At 45.0% G+C, this 22,635-nt stretch overlaps 1 protein-coding gene across 3 annotated transcripts in view; it reads right to left on the reverse strand.

The window, feature by feature from the left end:
* Positions 1-399: 399 nt before the first annotated feature.
* Positions 400-22,635, reverse strand: part of GRIA3 (glutamate ionotropic receptor AMPA type subunit 3) — a 144,310-nt gene continuing 122,074 nt past the window's right edge. The window contains exons 13-16 of one of the 3 annotated variants that reach the window (XM_005484445.3): positions 21,078-21,325; positions 20,408-20,522; positions 2,364-2,611; positions 400-1,777 (exon numbers count right to left, since the gene is read on the reverse strand). In XM_005484445.3, coding sequence (XP_005484502.1) covers positions 2,366-2,611; positions 20,408-20,522; positions 21,078-21,325 — 609 coding nt within the window. In that variant the 3' untranslated portion in view covers positions 400-1,777; positions 2,364-2,365. Of the gene's footprint in view, positions 1,778-2,363; positions 2,612-4,732; positions 4,848-20,407; positions 20,523-21,077; positions 21,326-22,635 lie in introns of those variants that run through there. The other 2 variants (XM_005484446.3, XR_012582546.1) reach the window with 2 other exon arrangements.

A 22,635-nucleotide genomic window follows, 5' to 3' on the forward strand; every position in this document is an offset into this window, starting at 1 on the left:
ATCAGAGTTTCATGAAAAGAAAATGAAAACAAAACTATTTTTTGTCAATATCTCGTTAAAAACTTGAACAATAAATTATTCTTCTATGAGCTTTTAAAATGATTTTATATTACATTTTGTTGGAAATACATATTTTTAACAAGACTTTTCTTTTTATTATTTTTTTTGTTTTTTGTTTGTTTTTAAATCCTATTAAAAGTTCAAATCTATCATCAGCAAACTAAATGCCTAAAGGTCAGACTGGTTTAAATGAGTTTCTTTTTCACTGTATGTTATTGATGAAATAAAACTCTATCATAAACTACGGAAAATACATATTGTCGATTAGAGGTAATTAGTAAGCAGATATTCCATTGAACATTTCCCATGTGATTGACAATATGTTTAAAGTTTTGTGGGTTTTTTTTCTTTTTCCTTTTTTTTTAAATTTTTATTTTTATTTTTAGAGATGAAGTTGTTTCCAGGCAGAGGTTCAAGGCTGAAATGCTGCTGTCTAAGATGTTGGATGTGAGTAACAGTGAGCTCCTCCTCACAGAGAGGCAGGGACAGAGCATCCTCTCACCAGGCATGAAACAAGAGCTGGCAGGAGCTGATAGAATATAACAGTACTAGCAGGAGTCATGTTAGATCGCTTACTATTACTCTGGAACTGCAGCTGAACTGGAGTTACTGCCCTCTTTCCTTGCTTCTGTTTTACAAGGACTGATGCTGAGGAGCATTAGCTGAGCACGGTGCTGGCTGCGAGAGAACTGGGGAGAAGCAGAAGCAGGCCTGGGAAAAACTAACCTGCCTCTCTCTTGCTTCATTGCTTGATATTAAACAGTGAATTAAAATGCAAATGCACAGCAAGAAAAGAGATATATGGTCTGAACTTAAACAGCAAGTAGCTTTTCCTTTTTTTTAATTTTAAAAGCCACCCAATGTCATTTTAATAAAGCACCTGTAGGTATGCCTGATGATAGAACAAAAAAAAAGGAATGCAATATTTTCTTCCCGGACTTTAGCTACCTTGTCAAGAAATTAATTTACTGATCTGGAAGCAAGACATGCAGTTCCACAAATTACTTTCTTTTGGATTTACAGATTCACAGTCATTGACCTTAATTGGTTTGAATGCACGGATTCTTTCCCTCCTTTTGCTGCTATACAGAATTGCTCAAATTAGCTGGAGAGGTTAAAGTGGCTCAGAAAAAAAAAAATAAAATGACACCACTGTAAGTAAATACTGAAACATCTTGACATCAGCTCATACAAGCAGTGGCAGGCCAGTCCGCGTTTGCACGCAGCAGATTTCTGAGGCTTTGTGTCAGGAGCAGTTTCATAATTTGATACGATTGGGGTGGCTGATGAAACCAGCTGCAGCTGCTTTCAGGACACAAGTTCAGTTACTGTGCAGTGGTATCAAAGAATGGCTTTTGTTGCACTGATCTTTTTTTACAAGAATTTTTTTTTCACATACCAATATCTTTTTACCAGTCCTTTCATTTGTTTCTTTTTTTTATTTTTCTTTTCTTTTCCTCTCTTTGTTTTCTTTTACTTCTTTGAAGCAAAGCAAGAATATTTCAGTGATGGTTTGCATTGTTGTGAGTCTCAGAGTCTTCCATAAGGCACTGAAGGAAAAAATACCAGTTTTTCCTATTAAAAGTACATTGCACCATCATCAATGCATGTCATGCCTGACACCTCGGAGAGAGTACAACTGGCTCAGATGGTCCAAATCCATGAAGTAGCCACATTCTCTGCTGCTTTTTGTCTTGCATGCTGTCAGGGTGAAGATCTAAAATAAAACCAGAGAGATTTCATCACTGCCTGGCAGCGAGGGGCAGGGGAGCTCAGCCCATGGAGAGGCACAGATTGTGGGCAAGGGGCTAACCAGGCCTTTTCAGAATCGTTTGTCTGCAATTCACCTCTATTTTTTCTGCTTTAGAAATCATGAATTCTAGTGTAGAAGGTTTCTTTGTATTGCAAGTTTTTTTTGAAACTTCCTAAAAGCACTTACCTGATCTGATTATAGCTTACAAAACAAAGAGGAAGAGATTGGTGACAAGAGAGATGAGAATTCTGATTATAGTGATTTTTAAAGCAATTAACAAAACGCTTTCATTTGAACTAGCACGATGCTGGAGAGAGGAGTTACTCACTTTGGCATGAAGCCAGCTTCCTCTGTGTATAAAACAGAATCGTACCCTTCCGATCCTACTTCTGATCAGGGAAGAAATTTAAATGACTCATACTTATAAACTGCCACAAGATGGTGTTTCAAAGGCCTCTTGCAGCAGCCCCTGGTGCACACAACAGCACAGCACAGACAGCTGAACAAAGGGCAGAAGGAAGAAGGGTTTGCTCCCGGCCCGCAGCCGTACCCCTAGATTTTCACACTCTCTGTGCCGTACACGTTGTAGCCTTCCCTGTAGGTAGCGTAATTCTGGGTGTTGGTGGCAGGAGCAGGTTTGAAGTTCTGCGTGTTCTTGGTGAGCTTCATTCTCTTGGACTCGGCCCGAGACTTGTAGCAGAACTCGATCAGTGCCACCATCATGGCCAGCCCCAGGCCTCCCACAAGGATATAGAACACGCCCGCAACATTGCTCAGGCTCAGAGCGCTCGTCTTGTCCTAAGAGAAACCAGCCAGGCTGTTAGCTCTGCTGAGAGCAGCAGACACACAGACAGACAGACAGACAACAGGCTATTTGCATTAGGCCTAGCTGGAATGGCTACACTCATGTGTTCAGTGTCTGGCCCTCGGACCAGGGCTGTCCCCCCATCCCGCAGCCCGGGGCTGCACAGCAGCGCCTGCTCTGCCCTCCAGCCTGGGCTGGGTGAAACCCTGGCTCACTCCAACGCAAGGAGGCTTTTCTGGCCACTGACTCCCCAGCCTTTGGTGTCCCACAGCAAGGTTGCCTATGGCCGAGCATCCCTGGTAGCAAAGGCACTGGGGAAAAGTTGTGCTGGTGGCTGCATAAAACAGCAGGATTTATAGAAGGCAATGACAAAACTAGAAAAAGAAAAAGCCAAACCACTACACAGTTTGGTCAATGTAGGTAAAATTATTGAGATACTGCTGAACTTAACTACCTTTTTTCAACAGTTAGGAAAAAAAAACCACCCTGGAAAGATGGTCAGTTACTTAGAGGTCAAATAGCAGAGCCCTGAGCTAAACTAGCACCTTTGAATGAAACCAGACAATGTAACACAAAAATCATTGGTCAGGGTTTATCTTCCTTCAATACATGTCAGATAGGGGAGATGCTTGCATTTTTTAAAACAAGGTTATGGAATGGGATTAAATAGAGCTGCAACCGTTCTGCTGCTGCATGGGTGGTGGCTGTGGGCAGGAACAGCTCCTGGCTGGCACAGCTGGCTGGGCTGCCACACCACGCTGGCCCAGGTGGACAGGCAGGTGCCAAAGAAATTTATCTGTGCCCAGAGCAGGCACTGCTGACAGAGCTCAGTTAATGATTCTCTCTAGGGAGAGCTAAGTTTGCATATAGTCAGAGTAAAATATGATTTACATTGTAAGTATCTGTGTGTTTCACAGACAGTTTGGATACATGTGGTTGTAGCAAACAAGCTGCCATTTACACTAAAGATCTTAATCATTTATACCTCTTTTTGATCACAGTTCCCTTTGGCAGCTGCTGTGTATTTAGATATCCCATGATCCCAAATTTATCTGACACAACAACTACTGGGCTGTGCCCTAAGCAACTTCCAGTCCTACTGAAATCAATGAAATTTGATTATTGGCTTCGCTGGAACTTGAAATTGTCCTCCGACACTGAAAGGGTGCTCAGAAATTATAGTTTTCTGTTTGAATGATTACAGAGAGCACTTCCAAAGGCACCAAGGGAGTTAGGCACTCAACTGCGACCGATTTCAGCTGGAGCTGGATTCCTCCTCCTCTTGGTGCCTTTGAAAATGTCCTTCACTCCGACAAGCCCAGCACTTTTACAGAGTTTTTCTCCCCAATGGGTCTATAAGCATGAAAAAAAAAAAAGTCCTAATTCTAACTGAATGGTGTAAATAAATATTCCCTACAATTTAAGTGTGCAGCTACTGGGCCAATCCCCCTCAGGGGTGGGACTGCCCTGGGGTCCTGCATGAGGCTGGACAGCCCCACAGCACAGCTGGTGGAGGACAGGACAGTACAGCAGCAAAATGGTTCAAAGCAGTATAAAAAACAATATACAATATTTAGGTAATGATTCACCATTAGTATTTCTAGATTAAAAAAAAAATCCAATCAATTTTAAAATGAATTAGCAAATAGGGCAGGAAAGGTTTTTTCCTTATCAGCTGTCTGTCCTGAAAATTTGTGCCCTTAGCAAGCATGTGACTGTTTCCCAAACTGACATGTAGAGAACCTAAGTAATAATTTTGAAACAAAAATGGGCTTTTTCAATAAAAATAAGAAAAGATGCTGGCCTGAATAATAGACAGTGACTGTGCTGAAACTTGCACATTTAAATGAAGACACCAGCTTGGGAGGCTTTGGGGGCTTCTTTTAGCATGTTTCTAGCAAAATACTCACACAGTGAAACATACTTACAACTACAGTCTGTTACTGCACATAAGAAAAATGCTGTCATGTTCTGAAAATTACTTATTTTTTTCTATTCTTTTCTTTCAACCTTCAAAATGTAAATAGCAATTTTTGAAAGTCATTCTTGGTATAAACAAACAGTGGGTCAAAATGTGATTGCTAATCAGTACAAAAAGACCTTCAGCGACTGACCTTACTTCCGGAGTCCTTGGCTCCACATTCACCCTTATCGTACCACCATTTGTTTTTCAGCTTGTCTAAGATGCCTTGTTCACTGAGTTTCAATACTGCAAGGTTTACAGGAGTTCTTCACGTGGGAAATAACATAAATAACATTATATTATGTTATTTTATGTTATTCAATCTTTAAACTACTTTAAAACTATACAAAGCGATAAAGCAGGGTTCCTGGCCACAAAGTATTTACACTGCAGGCAACTGGATCATCCCCTTAAGTTAAGGCTAGAGCATCTCTACATTACCAGGTCCTGCCCATATCGCTTTGAGTAATCGGCACTCACTGTTAAATGAAGGCAGTAGAAACAAAGCAAGGCCAATCTCCCACTTTGGTGTGCCACAGGCACTTGCAGTAGCTTTACACATCTGGGTGGGTTTGATCCAGCAGGGCTCCCCATTGCACTGACAGACAGACAGACAGAAGCCCCCACAGCGGCCACTGTGGCTGCCCACGGCGGAACAACGCTTGCAGCCCCTGATCCTCAGCAGCCCCTGTGCCTGGGGGGGTCTCTGTGCACATCTGCAAAGCCAAAACCCCCAGGCTGGATCCCTGCAGGGGCATTCTGCGGCCATCACAGGATTCTGTGGCTGTCACAGCCCCTTCACCCCGGCTGGCTCCTCCAGCTCCCGCGGCCGGCGCTGCAGGGCTGCGCTCGAGGCACCGTGCTCGGCTGCCCTCCCTGAAACGCTGCATCTCCAACTCCCCCAGTCCAGGGAACTGCAGCAGAAAATAAGCAAATGCAGACCTCTGTGAAGCAAACTGATGAATATGGAAATGCTGGCTGAAAGTGCCCAGGGTGGGAAATGTTGGCAGGATAAATGGAGTTGCTGACTCGTGCTGCCAAGAGCCCACAGCCCAGGGGGGCTGAGCTCATCTGGCCCCTCCACGTGGGAAAGCAGCACCTGAGGAGCTCTTGGTTAGGTTTTGTCATTTCCACTTCCTCCTTGTGTGAAGTCTTGGTTTTTTCCTTGCATGTTTCCATCAGACAGGCTCCCTGTGTAAGGGACATCAGCTCCTGCTCCTGCTTGAACAGCTCTGATCCCTGAATGCTCCACGGCCATACACGGCTGGGTTCTTATCCCCAGCAATGCTGTGTCACTTTGAACAGGATGGCACCAGGCAGACACATGCACAGCCTGCTTTGGTCCATTCAGGCCTGCTGTCAGCAGAGGGGATGCAGGAGATGCCCACGCCTGCCCCAGTGCCAGCCTCACGCCTGGCTCTTGCTGCTCTCTGCCTTTCTCCCACCCCTGCCCTAAGTGTCTGACTCTCTGCAGAGCAGAAAAAACTCAGAGAACGAGCAGCAAGACCTATACAAAACACCTTCAACATAAGCCAAATTGCACACTGGCACTTAGGGAAACATGCCCAGACTGGGGGGGCTCACAACTCCGACCAACAGGAATGGCTGAGCCCTGCCATGCCTGGGGCAGGGCAAGATGCTGTTAGAAGCAGCAGGTAAAGAAAAGCCCTGTTCCCTCATCTGCCAAGAAGCTGCTTTTGGGATGAGACTCTTGGTGGCTGATGCTGGGAAGGGCTGCTCTTGGAGATGCTCCGTGTCCTTTGGCAGGAGGGTGGCAGCCAAGCCCAGGAAGTTCATGGGCTATCATGAGAAAAATGATCATATTCAAGAGCTCCTGAATGCTCCACGGCTGCTCCAACATGAGCCTGTGTAGAGTCACCCAGGCCAGCAGGGAGGCAAGAGCAGGGGAAAGCCATCAAGGTGGGGACAAGCACTGGTCCCAGTGGCAGCACTGCCATCACCGCCTGCAGAGCTGCCTGGCTGTCCAGGCAGAGGCAGCACCACTCTCTCCTGGCCTGCACAGAGCTCAGTTTGACACCAGCCAAGACTTTATTTTTATAAAATGGCTATTTTTAAGCGGCAGCTGTAATCTAATTAAGTATCAATCAGGGCTGGCTGTACACACTCAGCTGGACACAGCCAACGGGTGGCAGTGACAAGCCACAGGAGACAGACCGTGTTTGCTGGCCCGGCACTGGCAGCAGCCTGAGCTCCTCCAGCAGGAGCCAGCGGCACCCTAAAAGCCAGCTGTGCTGCAGCTCCCCTGCACCCTCCTGCAGGTAGGCTGTGAAACATGAACGGGATCAAAGCACACCCCTAGGCACTGCCAACACCTCGGGGGGGCAGGGAACATTCCTGTCCCCTTGGCTACAGCGATGGGCAGCACCCAGGGGAACTCTCCTGTCCCCTCGGTTACAGCGATGGGCAGCAGCCAGGGGAACACTCCTGCCCCTCGGTTTCACTGATGGGGAGCAGCCAGGGGAACATTCCTGCCCCCTCGGTTTACTGATGGGCAGCAGCCAGGGGAACATTCCTGCCCCCTCGGTTTCACTGATGGGCAGCAGACAGGTCCTGGCCAAGCCACCACCACAGACCCTCCTGGGCTGTGCTGAGACCCCCAGTGACCCCCAGACGAACACACTACGAGCAGCTGTGCGTGCCTGCAATGCCAGCCAGTGAAAGCTCAGTGCCTCCACCTTCCCCTTACAAGCCCCAGCAGAGAGCAGGGTGAATTATTGCTCAGAGAACAGTACTCTCATTTTAAATTTCATTTAAAAACTATCCAATTTGGAGAGATTTTATGCAATACATCTCTCAGCTTTGAAAAGCATTGTGCAGCTGAGAATACACAAACAATAGGAAGAAGGTTATAAACACCTTTCCTCCTACCTGCATATTTTATTGTGCAAATTTTCCCCTCCCCCCAGTCCTATTCCAAACACTATTTTTAATTTGCATGCCTTTGTAAACCCCATACGGAGTACTGAGAATTTGCATAACATCCAATACATTATAGATTAGCTTTCACAACATTATACAGTATTGGGAAATGAGGAGGCTTAATATGCTAATTAGGGTGCTTTATTTTTTTTAAGCCAAGATTGCAGCTAATTGTGCACACACAACTGCCAAAAAAAAAAAAAAAAAAAAAGAAAAAGTAGTAAACTAAAATTATCTTAACTAAACAGATGGGAATTTGCCTAAAATGGGGTTTTCATTATAATTTGTCACAGTCCTGTTTGCCAGGTGAGGTACCACATTCCCTCAGCCTGGGTAGGAGAGAGGTGATTTGGTTTCATCAAACTCCTAAGGAACAATTTTGCCTGCTTCCAGGAAATAAATTCCAAAACCTCCTAATGCATGAGTTGTTTCTTTTGCAGCAGGATTTGAGAAACCTTACAGTGGGAGAAGGCATGATGCCTCTGCAACCCCTGGTCCAGCACTTCAGGAATGCAGTATGAGCAGGTGCAGGATGGACTCCTCAAATCCCAAATGCCCAAGCTAAGTAGAAATATTGGAAAGTGAGCCTGGTTGCTGATGCATTTTCCCATTGCTCATCTCTGAGTAGCTGTCTAGCCTGGTTCAATTTAACAGTCAGAGTCAGTCATGGCTTTGGCTGAGATTCTGATGGAAGTGCAGAGAGCCATGTCTGGATCCTGGCATTTTTCACTGAGTGCTCAGCAGTGCCTGTGGCACACAAATCCTCTGTGTCACCCCTCAGCTCACACTGAGCTGCTCCTTGGGCAGTGCCAGCCCCTGCCTGGGCCAGCCAGCCCAAGGCACCAAGCTGCACAGCGTTCTGTTAGAGGGGGAACTGCAAGGTTCTTCCAGGAGTGGTGGCTGCTGGGTCCAGGAAGGGGATTTGTCATTGCTTGTCCTGGGACTGCTTGACTGAGGGGGGATATTCAGAATTGCCTCAGAGGCAGAGGAATGGAGACACTAAATGACTTGTCTGGGTCCCATGGGAAGGCTGTCACCAGCCGCCTGCTTCTCTCACTGCCCACTTCAGAGGATCATTTCCTCATTTTCTGGGGCTCTGTCTCAAAGGACTTCAATTTCCTTGTAGTTTTCTAGATACTTTTGTGCTTTCCAGTTGTTTTTTTTTTAAATTATGTTTCTGTTGTTGAGCTGTATGGGACATCCTATGAACTCCTCAGCCCTTTCCTAGGTGGCTTCCACTGCTTTTTCATGCTTTAATTTCTGATGGGATTCTTTTTCATCTCTCCTGTGTGGTTTCCAGACCTCTCCCTGTTAGCTTTGTTGCTTTGGTAAAAGTAAAATGTTCAGAGGTTTGAGAGCTTGTGTTCTCTTTTTGCGCTCTGTATGCCAAGAAAATGAGATGAGGCCATTTGGACCAGGATATCAGCATTGTGGATTCCACAGGATGGTATTCTTGTCCAGAAACTGGCAGTGTTTTTCTTCCTTCCCACAAGTGAAGGATTTTGTTGTTTCCTTGCTTTTGTTTTTCATCCAGTATGATCTGAATCATACAGGCTTAAACCTGTGAGGTTAGATCTCTTGGGCAGCTTTACCAAACCCTGATAAGATTTTTTTTCTACAAATGATTGTCAGACTTCAGTTTAGAGAAACAATACCAGGAGCCTCATAAGAGATAGTACTGCCCTTAGAGGGGAATTAAGCCATCTGCAATGATTATTTCTTTTAAGAGCAGCATGACTGTAAGATCAGTGCCCACCTGTTTTATAGGCTTTACAGAGACTGCCACAAACACAATTTTATATCCTGACAGAAGTGGCGTTTATTGGTGTTTCAGCTGCTTCATTTCTCTGCCACCCTGTTAGGAGACTCCATTCAGGTGCTGGCAGCATAACCTTCCCCTCTTTAGCCATCAGCTACTGCTAGAAAACAAGCTGTGCCAGTCTTCTTCCAGATTTAATATGACACCATCCCAAAGGTGACCTCCTTTTCCTTTTGCTGGGTGGCCCTGGGGCCTCCTCCCTGCTGCACTTCAGCTGTCTGGGTGCAGACACCAGACCCAGAAGCCCTTTGCACCCTTTGCTGCTGGTGGTCCCAGAGGACAGGATGATACTGATGGAATGAACTGACTTTTGAAAAACAAACTCATTAAAATCTCATCCCTGAGCTGCATCCCCAAAGCTTCAGGTTAAATTTAAAAACTTGGACCACCTCTCTCTCAAATTCAGGAGGTGCTACAGCACTTGGTCATGCAGGTTGATCCTGTACAAAACATGGCATTGTCCCAAGGCTGAGTATGTTCACCATGCAGATGCTCCTTCTTCTGAGAAGGAGCTCTTTGCAAAGCATTTATTACTTTTATATTTCATTATTACCCATCTTCTATTCGTGCAATTAAAATAAAAAAGAGGGAACACAATGACTCAGAGGCCATCTGCTCTGTCCTCTTCTCTTTGAGACAGCCTTACCTGTCCGAGAGATTTCTTGCCTTGCCTCCTCTTACCAAAGCCCCAGTTTCAGATTAGTTGTAGTAAATGTTATCTCCACTGAGAAAACTGGTGGTGTTATTTCTTTCCAATCTTTCTGGTCAGAGCAAGCTTGAAGTAGAAGACAAGTAAATTAATAGTTGAAGAGTCAGATCTTTATTAGTCCTGAAAGTGGGAAGGTAGAACTTCTGACCCTCTCAAATTATAAACCATAGGTTTTTAGTGGTGTGATTAATGGCTTTTCAGGTTAATTGTCATGATTTCACCTGCACCTATTTAAAGAAGATAATCCCAAAGCAGATGTTCCACCTACTGCCATCACTAACTTCTACCAGCTTAAGACACATGGCCAGCAGGCTGCAGTCCCACAGATGACTGCAAAGGCTGGCCAGGCTGCTCCTGTTGGCAGGTGGGTTCCAGTTACTGCCCATCATGTTTGTGTGCTAGTGCTGTAAACAGGACCCCTTCCTGAAGGAACTTGGACTGCAGTGAAGAATCTGAGCAGTTTCTTGGAAAAGCACTGCTAATTTATGAAAAGAACATTGCGCTCTTGCCAGGAAAGGGCCATTTTCCAGGAAAGATGCCAGTGCCTTTGCTGCCAGTGTTTGGGTTGGTCCTCAAAGTTGCAGCAGGTGATACAAGGAGTCAATGACCACTAGAGGTGAGAACTGGGAACAGAAGTCACTTTAGGACTTGAACAACTCACCCAATAATCTGCAGAATTTTTCAGCTCTGTCTAACTGGTGTTTGAGTGGCATGAAGTCTCAGCAACACTGTAGTTATGTTTATTACTTGCAATCTAGAAAAGATTTAAGTGATGATTGGAACAGCTTTGGATAATTCACATCCCATTCCATGCTCTAATGGATGTAATATAAATGTTATACCCAAACCCAATCACTGCCAAGGAGAGTGAACGAACTCGGCAGACGGCACACTGCTCCTTTCAAACCAGACAAACAATTGCTCAGAATTCATTTACAATTTTTAGATGCAATCTTTCAGAAAAGCAAGCTGCAAAGTAAAGGTGCAACAAGCAAGGCTCTTCAAAGCACCAATTAAAGGGCTTCCTCGGGGTAGCACAGGATGGGGAGGGCAGTGCATGGGCTGCCTCTCACTACCTGGGTTTTACAGCCGCAAGTGTTCCTTCACTCACCATCAGCTGGCTCCTGATTTTCTGTAGAGTATCAGGAGCACAGTGTGGCATTTTCACAACAGTGTTGCTTGCAGCATCTCGAGAGTCTCCAAATATAGCTTTTTTAGGGGTAGAAGGTAAAGAAATCACCCATGAACTTGAAGGAAGGCCAGAATAACATTCAGCATCCAGAGCTCTGGTCTTGAACACATCCTCTCTTCTTGTGTGCCTGGGGCTGTGGCTCAGCATAGCAGAGCACAAGGTGCAGCAGAGCTGATCAGCACTTCAGCCAGGGAGGGATGCCTGGCTGGCTCAGGAGACGTCAAACACTGAGCAAGACCTCCAACCACTGCAGCTTCACTGCTCAGGAGTGGCCCCTGCACGGGAGAGCTCCACAGGCTTCTGCAGGCTACTTGGCCAGGACATCCATGTCCCCAGCAGCACTGTGGAGGGACATGTGCCATCTCACCCAGCAATACAGAGTTCATTTAGAGGTGAAGCTAAGCAATTTAAGGCCAGTGGCAGTGGGGATCCTTCTGACAAAAGCAGATGGATGCTGGCTCCAAACATACAGCAAATATGGTCACCAGAACTGTCCTTGGCTAACAGACCTCCCTGTGTATTTAACACTGCAGCTACCACAATGCACAATCCTGTGTATTGCCAACATGCCCTCATTCATTTTTCCCAGCAGCACAACAGCAGACAACCAAATCCTCTGGTTGGAGAAGTGTCATGGAAATGCAGGCACACATCCCTTGGGATGCTGCACTTACAGCAAAGCTGTTTGTGATTCCCCGTACTGGTACTGGCCCTTTGGGTGCCAGGAGAAGGAGAAATCACAGTGCCAAAGGCAGCCCTGGGCTCTGGCTGTGTCACACTGCATGGCATAGAACAGCTGTAAATCTGGTCTAGTATCTGGCTAGGCCAGATTTATTGCTGATTTGTGGCATCAGAGCAACATAAAGCCACAGGAGGCTTCTGGCAAATCTGTCCCTCCTAAGAGTCCAAATCTGTCCTTCCTAATGAAAGGTGACATCCTCCCTCTGCATCAGAGTTCTCACCTGGCCAAGCCCCACGGTCAGACCAAGGGCTCAGCCTCTGCAAAGGGCTCATAACCCTCCTGTCCAAATCTCAGTGATGTGAAGGAGCTGAGAGTCCATGGTGGTACCAGGTCTTGGTTAGTACATTATAGTGTTTTTTCACTTGTTTATCATTAAATAATAATAAACTTGTTTTATAATTAAATAATCCCTGTTGGTTTTGCCTAATCCTTTTAGTTTAGGAATCTGACATATTTGGAGCACTCTCACTTTTACAGCAAGAAATGTCTTCCTTTGTTCCTTATGACCAGAGCTGTTCCCTATGAACATCCCTGGGATTGCCGACATCAGCACAACCCAACCAAAACCATTATAACATCAAAGAGTTCAGATGTTAAACACTTGGGTTTCTAAAATCCACCTCACAGCATCAGAGAAAGGCAAGAAGAATAAGGTGCAAACAAGTAAGCATTTTCTAAATCCAAAATGCTTCCTAAAATCCTCTTGGACAAAACTACTGAAAATGCTGAATTAATTGTTCCTGCTGGTGTCACTGGCTAATCCCCCTAACTTCAGGGAAAGCACAGAGGGCAGCTTGCTGTGACATGTGGGACACGCCACATTTACCATGCTCCGAGAGGCAAATACCTGAAGAGCACAGAGATTAGAGAATAACAAAACATTCTGAGCTGGAAGGGACCCACAAGGACCAGTGAGTCCAGCTCTTAAATGAAAAATCCATACAGGGATTGAACCCACAATCTTGGTCTTTTCAGCACCCTGCTTGATCAACTGAGCCACCCTCAGTGTGACCCTGAACAATGGCACCACTGCCTGGCAGTGCTTCCAGCCAAGCACAGAAATCCCTCACTCCCACACACCCCACAGAACCCCCTGCCTTCCCTGCCCTGCTGCAGGAGGAGAGGAGGTGATGCTAAATGCAGCCTCCAGTGCTGCTGACTGGAGCTGAGTGGGCCAGAAGGCAAGTGGCCACTGCTGCATCCCTGAGCCTGCCTGCACAGGGACTGACAAAGGCAGAAATCAAGTCCAGGCTCTCTGTTTAATTTGACAGGATACCATAAAAAATATCACTAACAACCATCTTGGTATCATTAAAATATAAAGATAGAAACAATCTAGGAAGATTCACCAAGTCCAGCACTACTCTCTAGAGGGCATCGCTCGAGGTTAAAGACCCATCTAAATCAAATAAGGCACTTTATTCCCCCAAGCTGTATAAATCCCAGCCTGATCTGTAACTATTGAATGGACTTTTTGTCAGATCTTGTTACTGAAATAACTTCTGAACAGATACAAAACCTGCGGGTGAGTGCATCATCCAAGGGCTCTGCCCTTGCTCAGATCAGATCATGCAGCTGCCTGTTGCAATTTACCAATTTAGCAATGTCTCTGTGCCATGGCTTCATGTTTTGTGACACACCCACACTGAGGGATGGGGAAGACTTTGCTTGGAAATGGGCTCCTTATCCAAACCCACTACGTTTGTTTAAAGACTACAGTTGCCTGGTACCTCAAGCAGGAGTGAAGAGCCCTGAAAATACAGGCAAAAACCCACATGGTCAATTCCTTTTCCTTCTCGTCAATCACTACTTCCTACCTTCTGTCTCAAAAAGTGATCTTTGGTACTCCACACTGAACATTCAATATTCCATGAAAAAATGCAAAAAGCACTGGGCATTTCTTTTTTAAATAATGAGCCCCCTTAGTTGCTCTTTGCTACCATTTCAGACCCACACCACTTTTTCCCTGCCCTGTATTACCAGCAGTTGCACATTTCCAAGAGTCAACACTTGAGGGATTGAAATGCTTTATGGGTGGGCAGAGGAAGGGATAAAAGGGAAAGCCATCTAGCTGGGAAAGACAAAGAGCTTGCACAATTAGAAAATTTAAAACTCAGTACCTCAAGCCCTATATATCCCCCAGCCACCTAAGAAATATGCTGCATGTTGATGGCTGGGGTAGTACTTGGAGACAGAGCAATAAATCCCCTGGCAGAGGATGTTTTTCCTCAACAGCAGAGCCAGCAGCAGTTCCCTTTGCTCAAGACCCTGTGGCCCTGAGTGATGGTGAGGAGTATCCTGGGGCTGCAGCTCCCTGGCTGCCAGGGGATGGATTTAGCTCCTGCTGAGCACTCAGTAGCTGCAATACTTGTCCATAACAGAACTTTGTTATAGTCTCCATTATTGGGCAGGAGAAACCTGCCATTACAGGTTGGAGCATCCAGTTTATCCTTGTGGAATGTGAAGTGTTTTTCCTTTGGTCACCAGGTATACATTTTAAATTAGGGTGTTTGAGTGCATGATGTCATTGCATCATCTATAAACACTCTGGGCACACCTCTACAGAGCCAGATGTGTTACCAGGTGAGGCTGCAAGTTCTTCTGCTCTCTGCAGAGTCTGCAGTCTGTGTTTGGCAGCAGCAGTGTCTCTATGAAAGAATATTTACACGTTTCACAAATGTAGCTCAAACAAATTAAACTCTGTACTAACAGGATCATAATTTAAGAGAAGTGCCAAGTGCTAATGCAATAATACAGGCTGATTGGATTAGGAAATACAAGCCATAACAAGTCACTGCAGCTCATTCACAGCAGTGCCCAACACTTGAGGCATGGATGTGGTGAGAGGGTGGAAGAAGAGCAAAGGAGGGCAGGTGCCCAACATTGTGCTCAAACCTACAAATCTGAGAGAGCAGCATGGAGCTTTCCTGCCACTGCTTGGGTCCTTTCTAACCTGGATGGTACGAGCAAGAGACTCAACTTACCTTGCATGCTGGCTATCCCCTCACCTTCTCTTTCTCTTGTCTCTAGGCACATCCATTTCCCCCCATCTTTATTTTCCTCTTGAAAGGGCTTCTTCTGTGACTCCTGCTCTTGGCTCCTCAGCAGGCTGCAGGTGGGTGCTGCTTAGTCCCAAGGCTAGTCCACAAGACATTCGAGGAACAGCTATGTTGTGTACAAAAGCTAGAAGCACTCAGTCCATGGTTACAGTGCCAGCAGCACAGAGAAATCCACAGAGCAGCACCAGTGCCTGTGTCCACGTGAGCAGAATGCTGAAACGTTAGAGTCACTTTGAAGAAGAAGAAAGGCATTTACTTTTCCCTTTGTATGTTAAATGACAGCAGCTAGTATTAAAGAGAAACAACCAAGCCCAGACCCCCAGGGAGACATACAAAGGAAGGGCCCTGCTCCTGCTGCTGGGAGCTCCACCTCCAGCTGCTGGTTTTCCTTTTTTCCTTTTCCAGTACCACAGAGCCTTCTGCTTTGACTTTTCCCATAGTGATACTTACAGTGCAGGAGAAATGACTCATGTAAGCAATCTATGGAAATTAACTGTTAAGCACCACCTATCAAAAGGAGCGCATAATTAACAAGTCTTTAAGATTTCTTGTGGCCATAAAGGCAGGACATAGCATCCAGGCAGGAGCCCCAGGCCTGCCACAATTAATGCACAAACAGGTCTCCTTGCACACTCAGGTCTGAGTTGGCTTTGGCAAGGCAGCAAAGCCAGTCTCCACGATGCTAAAGGTTATACTGGCAAAACTAAACAGTTCTACATTCTTGGACACCAGTGGTTCTGACTCCACCAACTCCTTCCCAGCATAGGCAACCTACTCTTCCCAAATTATTGTGCTGCTTCTTCCAGGTCCATTTCCAGGAAAACACCCCCAACAATCTGCACAACAGCACTGCTGTTTCTGCAAACCAGAGCAGGCTCTCTGCCCTTCTTGGCAGTGCTCTGAGATGCTCCAATGAACTCCTAGAGCATTAAGACTTCATCACTGCCACAAAACATACACAGTATTATTTCTTAATATGCTATAAAGTAATAGCTGTCAATTAAACCAATATTCTGGTGTCTTCCTCTTAAAGCATTATTTTGCTTTGTCACTAATTTGCACAATACAGTAATTTCATATTACTTTCCCAGCTCTGAGCATGGATTAGCTCTGTGTTACTGTCACTGGCTCTGATCAGCCATTTTATCTTTTTCCAGCTCATAACGCAGGCCTATAGTATGGATGACAAGGAAATTCATGCTGATGAACATAATTTCAAACAAATGGCTCAAATAAATCGTGCTGCATCTTTTTAAGATAGCCATTTCCCCAAATGTCCTCTTTTATGCACGACGTGTTTGGCAATGGTGCTCTTTAGGCATCAGGTATCATCTAAAATAAAGCATAACAGATTTCTTCTAAAAATATGCCACTTAAAAAAATTATGCTGCAAATGCTAACGGCTGTGCTGAAAATGTATCAAACCAAAACAGCACACAGACACGGGGGAACAGATCCCATCTGCTAATGACCACACTCACAGCTCTGAAGGTCTTGGGAATGGAATATTGTATGGAGCACAGCTCTGAGGGCAGAACTCAACTAGCAAACTGGAAAAGTAATTCTCTGATTAAAAAGAAACAATTGGAAAATGAAATAATTTACATTGCATGCCATTTCTCTGGTGTAGTCCAAAAGAGGTATCAGCCTAAAAAAGAATATATTAAAGAAATTAAGTCAAATAATTAGCAGGGAATCTTGGCAGGTAAAGTTGATGAGAAGCTGCATTCAAACATTCTCCTTCCACATTGGTTGTCATTAAATGTTACCATGAAGGTATAAGAATACAAGAAATTTATCAACAGCAGAACTATGGAAATTTATCTTAGCAGGAAATTGCTCCTATGCAACTGAATAATTAGTTTCACTTAAGTCACTCAGGCTGTGACCGCCATCTGCATCCCCTTTTGTCTAATTCTTGTTAAATCCCTATTCAGCCATAACTCAGCTCCAAGATTATAGGACTGTATAATAAACAAAATAATTAGTTTCCAAACTTGTAATACACTGCAACATATTTCCTGGAATATGTTTTTTTTACAACTGCTATTTTGTATTCTCTCATGATTGAGAACTTTCAGTTTGCATGTATAAGAGCATTTGAAGAGAGGATAATTTTGCCATGAAACTAAATTCAAGCTCATTTAGGAGAGCTAAGTGAATGAGTTTTGATGCACGTACCAGAACGTCTGCGTCAGCCAAGTCAGCCCACATGTATTGACATGCATCCCAGCGAAATTATGTACGGATGGAGCATATTCCCCTTCAGACTTGTTAAATAAGGACCACTACTGAAATTGGGTCATTGCCTTTGCCAGGGCAGTACCAACACTGGCATCCTCTGCACACACCAGCACTGGCACAGACTGCTAGCACTGAAAACAAGACACATATCAGCTGAGGCCTTTAAAATAAACTCATTAAAATGGCACAATCTCTTAAGTCTTGAATTACAAGTGAACCCCAGGAGCATGGAATGCCCACAGGCCTAACCTTGCACTCTGTAAACCAAGAGATTCAAAGTCTGCAGAAAGCCAATTGAATACATTTCGTTTTTCCCACTGCAAGACCCAAAAATCCTTGTGAAAATGGAAGTCACTGTTTAATTTTCCAGGGGCGGTGAGATACGGTAATGAGACGGACTCACAACTCAGAAGGATTCCTCTCGGAGCACGGGCACACCGCACGCCAGAGCGCAGGGACACGAGCAGGGAGGGCGGCCGGGTCCTTTGCAGTACAGCGATGGCACTGGCACAAGCAAACAGGCTCATACTCACCTCTGGCCTTCAGCAAGAGCTAAAGTATCAGTCACAGAGGAACTCAGCTTAAGAAACCGGCACCAGCAGTCTGCCATGACTCACATCTACACACAACCCATTGCACAACCCACTGCCAGGAGGCAAGAAGTGATAGATTGCCAACTGGGGGCAGCGATTTCCCAAGCCCGGGTCTCTACTGGGGAAGCTGAGAGAGGAGTCTGTCAGCTCAGCCAGTAGAGAGAGCTGCCCCGAGTGAGCAATGGTTGAGATGGAGGGCAAGGTCTGTATGTGCACCTCAGGCACCTTCACCACCCCATCCTCATTCCCCCAGCTGCCACCTCCTTTAAGGTAAAAGGGAAAAAAATAACAGTTTGCAGTGAGTCCTCTGAATGACCTACAAATGAAGCCGTGCTCATATAAACAATTAACTGGAGAGATGGGATGAGATGATGGGGGCAACTTCTGGTGGGAGGACAGTGAGGAGAGAGAGGCCAGCAAGACTCTTGGAGCTGCAGTGCACAGGGGGCAGCACCAGAACTCATCTTTCCTGAGAGGACAGTGGGGCTCCTGCTGGGCTGGGGCAGGGCCTGGCCAGTGATGGGGATGTGCTGCGAAGGCTCTGCCTGTCTGCTGCCACGGAGCCACACTGCAGTCTGCAGGGCTCAGGGCCTACAGAACTACCTCAAAGGAAGAGAAACTTTGTGACAAAAAAGCCCTTTGATTTACCACACCTCTAGAAACAGCGACTAACCCCTTCCCCACCTCCCTTAGCTTTGTCTTCTGCGGGAGGTCTTCTACATCCCATGTTCTCCTCTCTGGGGACTTCTGCCAGCTGAGCTGTGCCCCAAGAGCTGGTGACTATAGCTCAAACCCCTCACCTATAGCTCAAAGTCCTTCACCATAGTGTGCTACAACAAACTGCAGACAGACATCACTTGGGACTAAACCAGCAAAACACATTATTGCATTTGCTCCCCTTGCCTCTTCTCTGGGTACCAACTCATGTTACCCCAGATTCCACTCCCTCAGCGTTGCCTGACCAGGCCAAGGGCCTGCCAAATAGCATTGTTCTTTGTAAAACATCTTCCAGCACAAGCAAAAATAGAAGGATGGCCCTGCCTTAATTGTGACCATTTAAAAAGCCCTCTTTAGTTTCCTTAGGGCTGTAAGTGTTATTGGCTGGGTTTAATTCAATGAACTTGAAGCAATGAAGTTCACTGAAGCTGGTCTGTATGAAGAGTTTTTTTTCAGGGAGGCAGCATTAGACAATGAGTTGCTGGATCCCAGGAGGATATTAAACATTTAATATACTGGCAAATATGACATATAAAAATGTTTTGTGAAGGATGAGCAGCAGAGCTAAAAAGCATAAAAAAACTTGTGCTCATCTCCAGGCTGCTGCTGAGCACTGCAGACCTCCAGCTACTGAATCAATCCAAATTCAAGAGCTTTTCCTTCCTTTAATATTACACAGTGGCTTTTGCTAGCGGTAGACATGACGAGCTGTGCAATTTCCTATATAGCAAACTGTATGCAACTCTTATGAATAGATTGTAGCAGTAATTTGCAGTAATTGTCCGAAACTGCAGTTTACTGTTATTATTGATTTTGGACCAAATCTGAAGCATTTTTATTGGAGAGATTAGGAGTTATTGCTCCCTAAAGATCTAGTTTTACTAGATGTAGGAAAGTGTCACTATAAAAATGAATTTCAGTACTTTTCAGTATAACAATGTCATTTAAATTAATTTTCTTGGTAATTCCTGCACCCACAGTGACCAACAACACCCAGCCAACTCTAGCTATAGCTTATCCTCACTGGGTTAAAGACTGCAGAAAAGGATTGCCAGTCCTACAGGGCAAAGCTGGCAGGAGGAAAGCAGACTCGTTAACATTTGCAATACATGAGCTCAGTGAAGTAAGTAAGTAAGTAAGTAAGCCTGTACTGCACCTTGGTGAAGGTGCAGTACAGGCTGCCTGGAAGGCTGGGGGAAGCCTCAGCTCAGCAGAAGGCAGTGATAAGGCTGCCACAGCTGCCACTGGAGCTAGATTTGAGTCCACATGGGTATCAAAGGCATGCCAAACACAGACTCAGGGCTCCTGCACAGGAGTGTGCAGAAGACTGATCACTGCTGTACAAAAGGTGACATCTGAATGCTCCAGGCAACACTTCCAAAACCTTCCCAAAAGGCCAAAGGAAAGAGGAGCTCTTTCACCCAGGTCTGTGCTGGCACAGCTGGTCCTGGCAAAAAAAAAGTCTCATAAACCCTTGCTCTCAAGGGTTGGGACAGTGACCAGAGGTGATCACCAGTTTCTTGTACAATTACCTCACTGACTTACTTTGCATAGGTCTCACCAACACTAGGCTTTCTATCTGTTAGTTAAATAAGGTTTCCAAGCTCGAACAAACCCGCTGATGATATTAAATAAGACTGTTTCTTTGAAAGAGCTACTGAACAAGAAATCAGATGTATTTTTCCCCACCAGAATTAGTGAAATAATTTTCATCTGCTTTCTTTTTGAGTTTTTTTTCTTGAGAAGCAAAATAACAGCCTTGCCGATTACTCTTTGCTAAGGTACCCGATTGTGGTGACATTGAGGCTGACCTTGGAGTCACCTCCCCCGCTGCCGCACTCTCCTTTGTCGTACCACCATTTGTTTTTCAATTTGTCCAAGAGGCCTTGCTCATTCAGTTTTAATACTGCCAGGTTAACAGCATTTCTTGAAACGATAAAACATAACTTGTAAGAAAAAATGCACAAATGCTTAGGATAATCGTAACGTATAAAAAAAGGAGCACAAGAGGACAAATTGGCTAAAATTTCACAGAACGTGGAGCTATCAAAATGTCTGTACAGCAAATACAGGGTTAAATATTGGAAGGTGGCATGGAGGATAACATTTGCTCAAAACTGAAGTGTGCGGGATGGGGAAATCGTCTTTGAGAAAAAAAGTAACAACACCACATCATGCAGTTAACATTCGTCACATATGGCAGGTTAACTTGGCTTTTACCATTTAAATTGAAAAAGCCATTGAACTGTAAAATTAAAACAGCAACAAACAATCAGAGAGGACAACACGAAGAGAACACAAAAAATGGATGCATTAAATAAATGAAACCATAATTTACCGTCTTATTTAACTCCATGGAATATTGAAGATTTTAAACTTTTAAGTTACCTCAAAATCCACAAGAAAGAAAATGACAACACAATACATCAGGGTAGGTGGAATACTATAACAACATGGATATTGTTATATTATTCCACCCACCTTAATGCTGAGCCTTTGGGGGTTGCTACACCATAGCCCTTGGAATCCAGGTTGCCTCCAACTTTCATGGTGTCGCAGGGCTTGCGCTGCTCGATGTACTCGTTCATCGTGGACTCCAGCAGGAAGGCAAACTTGCCCTTGGACTTCCTCACCCTGGCCACCCCGTCCGCCGTCGTCTTGGTGAACACCGATGGCTCTGCCGACTTCATGTACGACCACATTTTCTCATAGACAGCTATTTTTGACCTCTGGGAGAGATGAAAGGAGGGAAATGAAGAGTCATGTTGGCAAGACTGAGCTCCTTGGGCTTAGCTGGCTTGGAGGTATAATGACACCCTGTAGCTGATCAGGGCTAACAGATCAAAGAAGTCAAGGTAGCTTGGAGAGAGACACATTGCTCCCTGAACAAAGACCAAAAGACAAAATGTTTGGGGAGGGAAAAGCAAATCTCAGACATTTATTTACTGACTGCTGAGTAACTGGCAGCCTCAGAATGAGCAACGGTGTGTGCCTATCCCAGCCTCAGCTCCTGTTCTGTGCTGGGTTTATCTGCCGGAGTGCAACTCTGCTACTGAACCAGAGGGAGGATGAGAAATCCCAGCTCATCCATCTTGGCCAACAGATGCCAAAGGAGCCTCTCCCTCTTCACACAAATCTTCAGCATTGTTTTTTTTTTTTACACTAATTGCAGCTAGGAAGGGCTGGCAGTTGCCTATTACAAGTTTTCAGCAAGGCAGGAGTGTGCTTTTCACAGTGGCAATGGCAGGTCTCTGATATAGGAGACCATGACATTCTATGGTTGCCAACAGAGATGCTCAAACAAGGGATATAAACAGTAATTACAAAATGTTTTATGAATCAATAGTCAAATATTCAAAATTTGTTTTCCCATTTTCCTAAAAGACAGCAAATACAAATATTAGCAATAAGCTGAAAAAAATCACTGGTTAACTGCCTGTCACCCATCTATATTTTCCTGATTTGCCTGTTCTGAGACTGAGCAAAACCTAACAGCCTCTAGCTCAGCATACAAGCTTTGTAAACCTTGAAATGTTGAGGAATGTGTTACTTCCCCTTCTCACTCTTCCCCACCAGTAACATTTAAGCCACCCTCAGATCTCAAAGCCACCTCCAGACTGTCAAGAATTTGTATCCTGGACTACCAGTTAAACTTTCCTGCTTGGTCAACAGAAAGCAGTAATACAAACTGCATTTCTCCAAAGTCTAGAAATCCCAAAGATTTATATAAGGCTTTCAGTCCAAGTTGTGGGTACCTTGAATTTATGCCTCATATTCCTTGCCAGTTCCCTGTCCACAGCTTTCCCTGCAGAATAGGAATGAAGGAGGCAGTAGCTAAATCTAGTTCAAATTTAGCAACCTTGTGGTGGAAGACTGCTAATGTCCATCAGCTTGATGATCAAGACATGCTTCCTCCTCATCCAGGACAATTTAATGCATTTTGAATAATGTAATGCTTAACAACCAGCCTCCAAACACTTCACAGGGAGTAAGCCCTGCCTGCACTGCTCCTCAGATTAACTTGCTCAGCTGGTGCTGC

The sequence above is a fragment of the Zonotrichia albicollis genome, chromosome 14, assembly GCF_047830755.1.
Source record: "Zonotrichia albicollis isolate bZonAlb1 chromosome 14, bZonAlb1.hap1, whole genome shotgun sequence".
NCBI lineage: Eukaryota > Metazoa > Chordata > Aves > Passeriformes > Passerellidae > Zonotrichia > Zonotrichia albicollis.